This window comes from Acinonyx jubatus, chromosome D3 (genome assembly GCF_027475565.1).
Source record: "Acinonyx jubatus isolate Ajub_Pintada_27869175 chromosome D3, VMU_Ajub_asm_v1.0, whole genome shotgun sequence".
In the NCBI taxonomy this organism is placed as follows: domain Eukaryota; kingdom Metazoa; phylum Chordata; class Mammalia; order Carnivora; family Felidae; genus Acinonyx; species Acinonyx jubatus.
The window spans coordinates 6,722,355-6,734,703 of NC_069392.1; the positions used below are offsets into that span (position 1 = coordinate 6,722,355).

General features: G+C 47.2%; 1 protein-coding gene across 1 annotated transcript in view; it reads left to right on the forward strand.

The window, feature by feature from the left end:
* The window catches only part of VPS37B (VPS37B subunit of ESCRT-I), a 27,546-nt gene continuing 15,197 nt past the window's right edge, over positions 1-12,349 (forward strand). Inside the window, exon 1 of the mRNA XM_027044289.2 lies at positions 1-178. Within this exon, the coding sequence (XP_026900090.1) occupies positions 68-178 (111 nt within the window). The 5' untranslated portion in view covers positions 1-67. The remainder of the gene's footprint in view (positions 179-12,349) is intronic.

Consider the following 12,349-nt stretch of genomic DNA (forward strand, 5'->3'; position numbering starts at 1 on the left):
TTGAGGGCGGCGCTTCCGGTCGGCGGAGCCTGGCGGGCAGAGCGGCGGCGGTGGCTGAAACGCGGGGATGGCGGGCGCCGGGAGCGAAGCCCGGTTTGCCGGGCTGTCGCTGGTGCAGCTCAACGAGCTGCTGGAGGACGAGGGGCAGCTGACGGAAATGGTGCAGAAGATGGAGGAGGTGGGCCGAGCGGGGGCGCGCGGTGGCGGCGGGGCCTCGAGAGGGGGCCCTCGGCGGGCTGGAGGTGGCCCGAGGCGCCGGCGATCGCGGTGCCTCTAGCTGGGGTTGGGGAGACCGAGACTGGGGCTGAGCCGGGGGGGAAGCCCCCTGAGACCGGGCTCGGGGGCTGAGCGGGCTCGAGGCGAGGCTGTGAGACGCCGAGGCTGGGAATGAAGCCCGGATCCGAGAGCCTGGAACGGGCATTTGGGGACCTCGGGGGCTGGGGCTGGGTCGGGTGGGACGAGGAGAGAATAGGGGGATGGGATTAGGGTGGAGAAGGTAGGGGGGATTGCAGTGGAGAATTGGGGGGTGACAGACCGGACTGAGTCAGCCAGGGGTTGGGCGGGGGGTGGGTGGGGGGGGGCTTGAGGAGAGGGTCGAGCGGTACAGGCGGACTGAGGAAGTAACTGGAGTCTTCGAATAGGTTTTCAGGGGCTAGGTGGACGAGCTGGACGAGAGTCCTAGGGTTTCCTATTTCCAGGGTGAGTTTGTAGGGGCCTGGGTGTCTGTAGCTGACTCTGGGCGGTCGTACTGAAATGGACTTTAGCCTTGGGCAGGGTCTCTGAGGTTGAGGGGCAGGAGGCCCCGGACTTGGCCACGTTAGGGTTGGAGGGGTCTGTGTATGTGAGCGTTCCCACGAGGGTTAGAGGGGCCCTGTTGGGGCTGCCTTCATTTGGAAGAGGCCTTAGTAGGGCCATCCTAGGGGCTTCTCCCTGGTCTTGGGGTGGGAGCAGGAATCCCTTTCCCCGTAAAGTTGCCCCCTTTTGTGGAAGAAGGGAATCTGGGAATCCGGTGGCTTTGCGTCACCGTGGGGCAAAGTGAGAATTCCTGGAGCTGTTTTGGGGGAGAAGATAAGCCAGGGATGGGGGGACTGGTGGCCAGTCCGCACACATCTTCCATAGTTGAGGGCCTGCCCAGCCTCTGGGAGGCATATGCCCACTGTGTTCCTGGTTGTGTCACTCCGTCTCTTGTGACCTGCTTTGCTCTCTGCGGTAACTGACTTCACGCTTGCATTTGTGCTGTGAATTGTCTCTTCTCTTCCCAACCCTTTTGGGCTCTTTTCTCTGAGCCGCCCGTCCTCTGGGCCTGGGGTCTCCTCCAGGCAGGTGGACCCACGCTGATCCCAGCTCTTCCCAGCCCGTTTACCACTCCTGCCTCTTTGTCTCCAAAGTCTGAGCCTTCCCACGCCTACAGGGCTGAGCCTCTGCCCCAGAAGCCTGAGTGGGGGCTCTTGGCTCTCTTTCCGAAGAGGGATTGTTCAGCCCTGAGCCAGCTTCCTTAAAAGGGGGCTTGTGTGGAGGTTGCACATTCAAAATCACTGGAAAACCCTCAACAGATTATTGTCCTGAGCTACAGAGAGGCCACTGTAGTGAGATGGTATCAGTCTTTCCATTAATACACCCCTTGTATTCACGGGCTTTGTAACTTGGCACATAGCACGTTGCTCCGAGATGCAGTTTCCCTCATTTATGGTCTCCATGTGGCACTTTCCATCTCCGAGAATAATAAGTGACAAAATCCATCTTTCTTGACTGAAAGAGTCTCATGTCTCTAAAGAAATAAAATCTTTGCTTCGTTTCTCTGCTTTTCAGTTGCCGGGAGACCTTTTGTTGTGTGTCGGCAGGCATCCTTGTGCTTTAATGATAAAATGACAGGTATTTTTTCCTGACGTGTGATCCCACCTACAAGTTATTTTGCTGTACGACTGTTCTGTTTGTTAGAACAGGATACTGTATTTATATTGGCGTAGTTATACCGATTATATTCTACAGTAATAGAAATAAGCTGCTTTTTAGTGGAGGGAAGATTGTAGAAAGAGGTGATTCTCTCAAGTCTGAGGCTATTAGGGACAGCTTGTTTCCTCTACCTAAGAAACTGGAGATTATTACATGAAGGGAAAGGCAGATAAATCTAGCAGAACTGTTTTTTTTTTTTTTTTTTTTTCTTTAGCGAAGGTGACCGTCATACCAGAGTCCCCTATACAAATGCTGACGACTGACGTATTGATTAGGCCACATAATTCAAGTTAAATTACTCAGCAGTACTTCAGGGCGTAGTGCTGTTAAAACAAGGAAACCGAATGAGAAGACCAAAATACCCTAGCCAGGCACCTCAACAAGCAGTAGTCACTTAGCAAATCCTGTTCCCCCAGTCACATGTGGCATGTTTCTGTAGGAATGGGTATAACATGAACAATTAAAATTGTGGCCATGGTCCTTTGACTCAGCTGTTAATGTTAGGCATTGGTTTATTTCGGGGCAGTTGGGAGACACAGGAGAAAATATTCTGTCAACTGTCCACTCTGAACCAGGTGGAACTTTCAGACTTTGGACGCCTACACTCCAGGCCGGACTTGGCCATTTCGCAGCTGTGTGATTTCAAGGAAGTTAATCCACCTCTCTGAGCATCTGTTAGAGAAGGCTAACATGTTTATTTCATAGAGTTGATACGGGGATTATGTGAGATAGCGCGGGTTAACACAGCGTGTAATTAGTGCTCAATAAAGAGTAATTGCAATTACTAATAATCACCTAGTTCTTTTTAGGAAGTTTACTGCCAGTCATCAATACCAGGCCATCCTGACAAGTTCATAGCGTCTTATTTCAAGAATGTTAAGTAAATTTTTATTTACCATTAGCTTAAGAAACATCTTACCTTTCTGTGGTCCAAATGAGTATGTATCTCAGCAGGTCCGAGGATGAGATTGTAAACGGAACAGGCCTTTCCCAGCATAGAATCTCTTAATCTGAACCAAAGGTTTTTTTTTTAAATTGGCAGAAGGAAGTGTTTTAAATTGTAGAGTAAGACTTCTTCAAGCCTGAGGGGATATTTTGTGGCGGCTGGAAAGCGTGGCTAGGTTTTGAAGGCATTCACTGTTAGGTTTAAATACAGCCGTGTATTCTGCTTCACTTACATTGTTTTAATTGTGGTGTGTGAGCTTTGGTGCAGCTCAAGACATTGAAATCGTGCTGGAGCTGGAGCTCTTCTCTTTTTTCGGTGCCCCCGTGTTTCTCTTTTCCTGTTGGTCCGGTCCACTGTGCAGTTCCCTAAATGCAGTACCCTCCCTGGTGATCTTTGCTCTTTGCTTTCGCTGCGGGCTAACGTTTCATATGCACACATTTTATTTTTATTTAAAGTTATTTTTACATGGCAGTGGAATGCGCCTTCTTCTATCCGTCCACGTAACCCCGGTGGACTTACTGGGCACTCCCTTAAAAGGAACTGTCGCTTAGGGGATTAGGCAGCTAAACCGCACGTCTTGGGTCCTGTCTCCCCGTGTGTGCTTCCGGAGGGAATGTCGGTTGGTTGGTTGTTGCTAACGGATAATTCCACCCAACTAAGGATTCAAATTCAGGATCTCTGTTCCTTTGGCAAGTGAGAGTGCCCACGTGCAGAAACACCGAGGGTCTGAAAAACAGATTGTTTTGTGGAAAGAGTCTGGTCTGGGAGACGCTGTTTCCCTAAGGCGTGTTCTGGTGTGATTGGTTTGGGGCTGCAGAGCTACTGCGTGAATCATAATGGCTCATTGAAACGTACTGACCTTGCTTTAAACCCAGGGACTGTTTCCTCAACACCAGCTGAGTGCTGGTGGGACTGGTTTTTCGAAGTTAAAGTTTAAACGCTTTGAGAGTCTGTTAACTGGAGTTTGTTTCTGCTCACATTGTGCAGTCATTGTGTATGCAGAGGCTTCAAACTTATAGGTTTCAGTATTCTCTTCTGTGGACTTACTGTTTTAACTCTTGAGTAAAAACTTACTGTGCCTGGGAATATTTCCTGAAATTCAGTTTTATCTGATTTTATTTTTTTTTTAAGTTTGTTTATTTGGTTTGAGAGAGAGAGAGAGAAGGATACAGAATCCCAAGCAGGCTCCATGCTGTCAGTGCAGAGCCCGACATAAGGCTCGAACCACGAACTGAGAGATCATGACCTGAGCCAAAACCAAGAGTTGGACGCTTAACTGACTGAGCCACCCAGGCGCCCCTGATTCTATTTTTTAAGGAGGCATTAAGATTCATGAAAAGGGGTGCCTGGCTGGCCCAAGTCAGTAGAGCATGTGACTCTTGATGTCGGGGTCATGAATTCAAGTCCCACGTTGGGCATAGAGCTTACGTACATAGATAATTTTTTTTTTTTTTTTTTTTGATAATGTAAGGAGCATAGCCGAGACTTGTGTGACCTTATTTCAGTTACTTAAACTCTCTGTGCTTTGGTTCCTCCACTGTAAAGTGAGGGTGGTCACCACACCTGCCTTTGAGGGTTCTTGTGAGGCTCAGTGGAATAGCAGGTGAAGGCAGGCAGTACTTTGGCACAGAGGGGGCTTCAACAGAGGCTAGCCCCCTCTCGTAAGAGATTTTCGGAATTGTTAGACTGGCTGGCCTAGGTGAAATCTGATTACTTGCTCTCTACTTGCATTGATTAAAAGTGTGGTGGGTGTGGTGTAGTACAGAACCTCCTTTCGATACAACCCGCGGACCTTTGGCAAGCACTCTTGTCTTCCCAGTTGCAGTTTCCTCCTTGAAAACAAAGGGGGTGACAGCGGTAACCTACTTCATAGGGTTTGGGTGGATTAAATGTGATAAGTACATAGGATGCTTACCCTGGTACCTAGCACAGTGAGCACTCGGGAAATTGTTATTATTGGCTAGTATTGCTAAAACTAAAAGGCATCATATCCTGGCTGCCGTTTCAAGAAGATTCCATCTCAGTTTCACAGCTATGGAGCACTAACTGTGCAAGACGTTTTAAGGATGGAAACACGAATAGGGCATAAACCCCGTATTATAATTTGGGGAAGAAACCACGCACACAGACCTTTACAGCCCAAGAGCGAGTAAGAGGTAGAGAGTTCGAGTTTGGGAAGACGAGCGACGTGTGGAGGATGGGTGGTGGTGCTGGCTATGCAGCAGTGTGGACGTACTTCACCGTGGCTCTTGAAAATGGCATCTTCTTATGTATGTTTTATCACAATTTTTTAAAATAGAGAATAAGGAGGCTGCATGTGAATTGTAAATGACATCGAAGGTCAGATGAAGAGAGGCTCTGGCGAGATTAGTTAGGTCCTAGTGCAAGAGATGGACTTTGATAGGTGGGTAAGAGTTAAGAAGGTAAAGGATCAGATACAATAATGCCTCTGAAAGGGTTTAGAGTAACGTAAGGAACATGTGTCTACCTGCCACGCGGCTTCGGAAGTAAACACTGTCAACCCAGTGAAAAGCCCTCTTTGTGTTCCATCCTGGGCCCGACACCCACTCCACCCCCAGCCACTGCCTTGAGTTAGATATTTATTCTGAGTAGGATTTTGAGAGCTAAGCATGGGCAGTCAGGAAGAAGTGACAGCGAGGGTGCAGTCCCAGAGCAGGAAAGCATGGGACAGGCTTTCTGACTGGCGGGTTACCAGCTACTTGAGCCGGATTGGATCTGCGCGTGAGCAGGGAAGTGACGGCAGTGATGGGGAGGGAGGCTGGTGTGCCGTGTGCGCGCGGAAGGCTGTGAGTTTGGTAGCGGTGAGTTTCCGTGACTTTCTGGAGCGGAAGAACAGTATGATCAGAAGTGCTCTTCAGTACGGTTAAGTTGGCCACAGAGTAGGGGCCGCGTGGGTGCGGGAAGGTTCAGGAACGGCCAGGGTGGGAGTGGAAACCCAGGTGAGGAGAAGCTGGGGTTTCAGCTGGGTTTCTGGGAGCGGGGTCTCCAGCCTCCTCAGCTTTGCCTTCCACATGCTCGCCCTGCCTCCTGCATCACGGGCACACGGTATCTTTTGGGACCTCTTCTGTGGTACTTGTCACACATTTTGTAAGTCATTCATTTCCTTGTGGCCCCATTTTGTCACTTTTGTCTTTGTGTCCTTGGCACGTAGGTACTGCTGAGTGCAGTTCACTGGCTTCAAGTGGAGATGCGTAAGAGTCGGGGGGGGAGGGGAGAGGGCTCACCCAGACCCTGCCTGCCAGCCCAAGAGTGAGGGACCGGGTGGGCGGAGGCAGGCAGGTGGAAACCCGGTTCTGGAGCTCAGGGGACCAGTCAGCTGAGATACAAGTCTGGGGGCCAACTTCCTTCAAGAAGAAAATAAAAGTTTGAAAGGCGGCTAGGAGTAATTCGTGGGTTGGGAGGAAGAAAGAGGTACCATCGAAGCACAGGGAGAAACGAGTCTGGTATTTTCCAGACAAGTGGACATCCTGTTACAGTGCTTGTACTGTATCAGACTGGTCGAAAGAGGAACCCGGATTTAGACTGAACTGTTGGAGCATCATGTTGTCCTGTCCACAACTGATGTGCTCTTGAGCTAAGCCAACTTTGTTGTTTATAGAAGGTCCTGACTTCTGATGGTTCGGATTATGACCGTTTGACTTCGTGATGGTGCAAAGCGCAAAAATGATACACATTCAGTAGAAACTGCGCTTGGAATTTTGGATTTGTCTTGTCCCAGGTTAGCAATCGGCGGTCCCATCCTCTCGTGATGATGCTGGGTCATGGCCGCGGTCAGCCATGCGGTCAGGAGGGTTGACAGAGCTGAACGCGGACAGCCACCTGCACCAGTGTCCGCTCCATTTGTCACTTTCAGTACAGTAGTCAATGACATGAGATAGTCAACACCTCGTTATAAAACGGGCTTGGTGTGGGGGCATCTGGTTGGCTTAGGCAGTAGAGCATGGGACTCTTAATCTCAGGGTTGTGAGTTCAAGCCCCATGTTGGGCATGGAGCCTAGTTACAATGAAAAAAAAATCTGTGGTAGAGGATTTTGCCCAATTGGAGGCTTATGTCCGTGTTCTGAGCGTCTAAGGTGGGCCAGGCTAAGCTATGATGTTTGCTAGGTTAGGTGTACTAAATACATTTTTGACTTAGGGATATTTAAAAAAAATTTTTTTTTAAGGTTTTCGTTTTTGAGAGAGACCGAGCATGAGCGGGGGAGGGGCAGAGAGATTGGGAGACACAGAATCCGAAGCAGCGTCCAAATCCGAGCCGTCTGCCCGGAGCCCGATGCGGGGCTCGAACCCCCCAACTATGAGATCACAAAGTTGGATGCTTAACCAGGCACCTCTTTATGATGGTTTTTTGGGACGTAACCCCATTGTAAATGAAGATCTGTATTTGGCTTTTATCACCGTATTTGTAGCGGAATGTTTGCTGTGGGGATGAGCCCCGTAGGTGTGCAGTTCAGGGTTTTCTGTAACGACTCGTGTGTCGGCCACTGTTGATGTATGTAATGGCTGGCTCTCAGAACGTGCCGAGACAGGAATTCTGGTTGGCTTACTTCCTCCCTCTGCTCTATGGAGTTTTTGGATTCCACAAAAACTACCTTATTCAAGAAAAACTTATCTTACCCAGTGGTAGAAAGGCAAAGGAAAGTCCTTTGCAGAATTTCTTCCTAGGGAAGAATGCAAGCGGAGAGGAAGATGTAGCTTTGTTGTCATGGGTTATGTTGCAGTATGTCAAGAGAAAGAAAGCTTTTGAAATCGTTTCTCATGGAATTAGGAGGAATATTGTCCACTACTGTGCCGAAGAGTTCTTGTCAAAAGCAGATACTTGAGTAGCTCGTTCTGTTACAGGCAGTGTCATAGTTAATGTTTCTTCCAAATTAGATCTTTCATTATCACCAGAGGTGGAGCCACGAGGAGTGGCACCTGGAGGTTATGTCCATATCCGTTGCCTGGTGCCCCGGTTGGCAGAGGGACAGAGGAAGTGCTAATTAGTGTTTGCCATCAGACAGCAGCTTTCATTAGCGTGAACACAGCTGAGGTCGAGCAAGGTTATTCATTACTCAACTTTTATGGAGCACTTTGGGGATATGAAACCACATAGTTTTCATCTTCTAGGATTGCGCAGGTACACAAAAGTCAGTTACAGATGTCGGAGGTGTGAAACAGCGGTGGTGGGGACGCCCTAGCGGGAGGGGACGCAGCAAGCCTCTGCGGGGCTGGGGGAGATCCACGGAGAATGTTTCCTTGAGGAGATGACTAATGTGCTGTGATTCGGAGGAGGAGTTAACCAGGTAACGAGGGAGAAGGGCTTCCAGCCATGGGGGTGGACAGCAGGAACCTACACAGGAAAAGCCTAGAGAGAGAGGTGCAAAGGGATATTCTAGCCTTGCCGGAGGGATGAGGGCGGGGCTTGGTGGGGGAAGAGGCCTGAGAGGCAGGCAGAGACCAGATGGCTTGATCTCTCGGCAGAGGGAGCCACCTGGGAGTGCTGTGTTCACAGTTGTGACTTAAATGGGGGGTTCAGCCAGCCCCAGGGGTTGGGGGATGGATTTGAGGAGATGAGACCAGAAAGCAGGGAGATCCATCGGAAGCCTGGAAAAGATGCTTGATTAAAAAAAGATCTTTGGGCAGCCGAAATGGCTGACTTGGAAGCTCACACCAGGCTCCTCGCAGGGCTTGTTGAGTCTTGTCTCGTACACCGTTCAGATGGAGACACGCCAGGTCATATGGTTTGTGTGTCCGTGGCAGATTTTCAAAGGGTGTAGGGAAAGATGAACAGAGCCAGTAACACCGTCCGGAAATAAATGATAGAGAAAGAGGAAGCAAAAGTGATAAAAAGCTTCACAAAAAATGTAAGGTCAGCTCTTAGGCATAGTGGTTAAAGGTGGGATTTGGAGGACACCTGGTGACTCAGTCAGTTGAGCATCCGATTCTCGGTTTCTGCTCACCCAAGTCACAATCCAGGGTCTTGGGATCCGAGCCCACTCGCTCTCTTTCTTTAAAAAAAAAAAAAAAAAATGGGGTTTGGGTTCCTGGGAAACCTTGGGCACCATTACCCTTTCTAAATATCAGTTTCCTTATCTTTAAAATGGTCATATTATAACAATGGCCTTGACAGGTCGTTCTGAAGGCTAAACAAGGTGATGATCGTAAACTGATGAACAGGGCACCGTGGCAGTAATGGAAATAACTGGCAGTAATGGAAATAACGGCAGTTTTAATAAAGTGGTCGGGGCTGTTTGGTTTAGGGTTGCATTTCCCTTAGTTGTCCTGGGGCCCTGCTTCTGTCAACAGTGATTACATTAAAAGGATCTCCATGGTAAATAAGTTTGGGAAACCAGTGGTTAAAAGGGATTTTTGTTGTTTTGCCTTGTTTGGTTCTTACTGGTAGGGCAGGGCGTGTGGTTAAAGCTCCAGAGGGCGGACACTGAGCGTGTCCCGTTCTTGGTCCCAGAACTCGTGGGACTAGCTTCCCTGGGGCATGCTTTGGCAAATGCTTATTCAGGGGATAAATGTGCCATCTGCTTCCATAGCCCACGGGTACTGGTGTTTCACAGACAGCATGGTAGTTACTTGATATTCATGATGCCAGTTCTTGGTCATCAAAGGCTGCCCTGCATTCACATACTCCGTTTAAGAACACGGGGAATATATAGTATTTCATTTGTTTTGAGTATATGGTATTTCAGTTTCGGATTCCAACTAATCTTTAAAAATATTTTTACATGTTTATTAGAGAAAAATTCAGAAATGAAGAAAAACATAATCACATGTGATACCAGCACCCGGACATAAACCCTTATTAACATTTTATGGGTTTTTTTTTTTTCCATGTTTTTCCCCCACTGGGATCATTCTGTATATAGAGGGTGTGTGTGTGTGTGTGTGTGTGTGTGTGTGTGTGTGTGTGTGTATGTATGTATGTATGTGTTAACCTAAAGTTATGCTCTGGGCATTTTCTTATTTTTATGTCATTTTTTCTTTTTAAGTAATCTCTTCACCCAGTGTGGGGCTTGAATTTATGACTTTAAGATCGAGAGTCTCATGTTCTACCAACTGAGCCATCTAGGTGCCCTGATTTTCTTATTTTCTATCAGAATATTCTTATATGGGGGCGTCTGGGTGGCTCAGTTGGTTAATCCTCTGACTCTTGGTTTCGGCTCAGGTCATGATCTCACCGTTCATGAGTTCGAGCCCTACATCGGGCTCTGCTGGCAGCATAGAGTCTGCTTGGGATCCTCTCTCTCCTGCTCAGGTGTGTGTTCTCTCTAAATAAATAAGTAAATAAGTACATCCATACATACATACATAAAACAAAAAGAAAAGAATATTCTTATGTGGCAGTATTTTTAGTGGCTGCATGATCTTTTATAAGTTATGATAAATATCATTTTTGTGACCATTCCCTCATTGGATATTTCATTGCTATCATAAATTGTATTGAAATTAACATCTTTAAATTTAAATCTATTAAAACATCAAAAAAAATTTATTTTTATTTTTTTAATTTTTTTTTTTTTTAACGTTTATTCATTTTTGAGACAGAGACAAAGCATGAACGGGGGGAGGGTCAGGGAGAGGGAGACACAGAATCTGAAACAGGATCCAGGCTCTGAGCTGTCAGCACAGAGCCCGACGCGGGGCTCGAACTCACGGACCGTGAGATCATGACCGGAGCCGAAGTCGGACGCTTAACCGACTGAGCCACCCAGGCGCCCCCCAAAAAATTTTAAAATGATTAAGTCTTAAGTATCTAGGCAGGTTTTTTGTTTTGTTTTGATTTTAGTTAGAACATCAAATTCCCTACACCAGATAAAGTTGCAGGTATTTTTTGTTATGAATATAAGTAGAATAATTTAGGGGTAACTGATTATTCTTTGACTAATCCCTTTCTCTACCCACAGACTAAAAGTATCCCACTATTAGAATAGCATTTTCTCATAAGAAGATGAATAATTTAAATCATGTGACAGTAAATTGTATCTATTAAACTGAATTCATGAGTCAGGGGTTGGAAAGTTTATGTCATGATGCATTTCAAATGTAAAAGCAAAATTGTCAAAAATGTAGTCTTCACATAATTCAGGATCCACCTGGTTAGGCGTTTTCTTATTTTGCATCTGTGTAAAGACTGTCCTAGAAAATTCTCATACATGCACTTGTAAATTGGGGGTAAAAGGAAATAGAAAAGAGGAAGAAGAAAAAACAAAACCAAACCCTGTGCTCTTACTAAACAAACGATTGCTTTGGTGGTTTGTCCTGGCCAGGAACTGCTAATAAGAAAAGCAGAGTTTAGGGGCGCCTGGGTGGCGCAGTCGGTTAAGCGTCCGACTTCAGCCAGGTCACGATCTCGTGGTCCGTGAGTTCGAGTCCCGGGTCAGGCTCTGGGCTGATGGCTCGGAGCCTGGAACCTGTTTCCGATTCTGTGTCTCCCTCTCTCTCTGCCCCTCCCCCGTTCATGCTCTGTCTCTCTTTGTCCCCCCCCCAAAAAAAATAAACGTTGAAAAAAAAAGAAAAAAAAAGAAAAAAAAAAAAGAAAAGCAGAGTTTATAAATTTTCTCTCTTCCATAAGGCTCTTTCTTTTTGAGGAAGGGAGGAGTGATCTGGATTTAAAAATCACAGCAGAAGCTATTAATTGACCTCCCTCCACTTCACCAGAGCAGAGTGCTCCAGTAATTGGCGATTCCCACCATCGGATACAGCGATTGACGACACCACCCCTATGTTCGTGATCAGGTTTCTGGACATTTCTGCTCCCAGTGCGGTTGAGTCCAGGACCTGGCCATTCTGGTTTCTTTGTTATAGTAATTAACTTATTTCATTAAAATACTGTGGCAAAAGCTGTAAGCGAAAGGACCGTGAGGGGAAACTACCTGGAGGGAAAACTGAGCTGCTTGCTTTGGAAAGAGTTAATAGAAGGTGGTGTGCTAGAAACAGACTTGTTAGCCAGTGAGGTGTGTTTCAGGCTGGGGGAAAACAGAAGAATTCCAGGATTCTGCTCTCAGCTCACTTGTCCAGTGTCTTGAAACCCTCCCCATCACAGGATGAGGTCTGGATGAAAAAGAACTTTTGGAACTTGAGCTAGTGGACCCTTTGTCTAAGAAAAGACCTTTGCCTTACATGAAGAAATGGACGGATGTATATCTTTAAACTTTTGTGTGTTTAGTGATTTATTGCTTTAACTGAACTGCTCAGCTGACCAGCTAAGTGGTTCTGATAATGTGGAGTGAGGGCTTCTCGATAGCTTCCCTGACTCACCTGCTGAGACTCTGATTCCGTAGGATCAAGTGTAACAAGCCCTTTGAGGAGACTAGGGACAAAAGCAGTTAATGTTGTCATCAGTTTGGGGGTCCTGTCCTGCCTTCTGTTCCTCCCTCCTCTCCCTGGAGTCCTCAGGAATTGTAAGGTCAGTGATATACTAGGAAAGTAACATTTTCT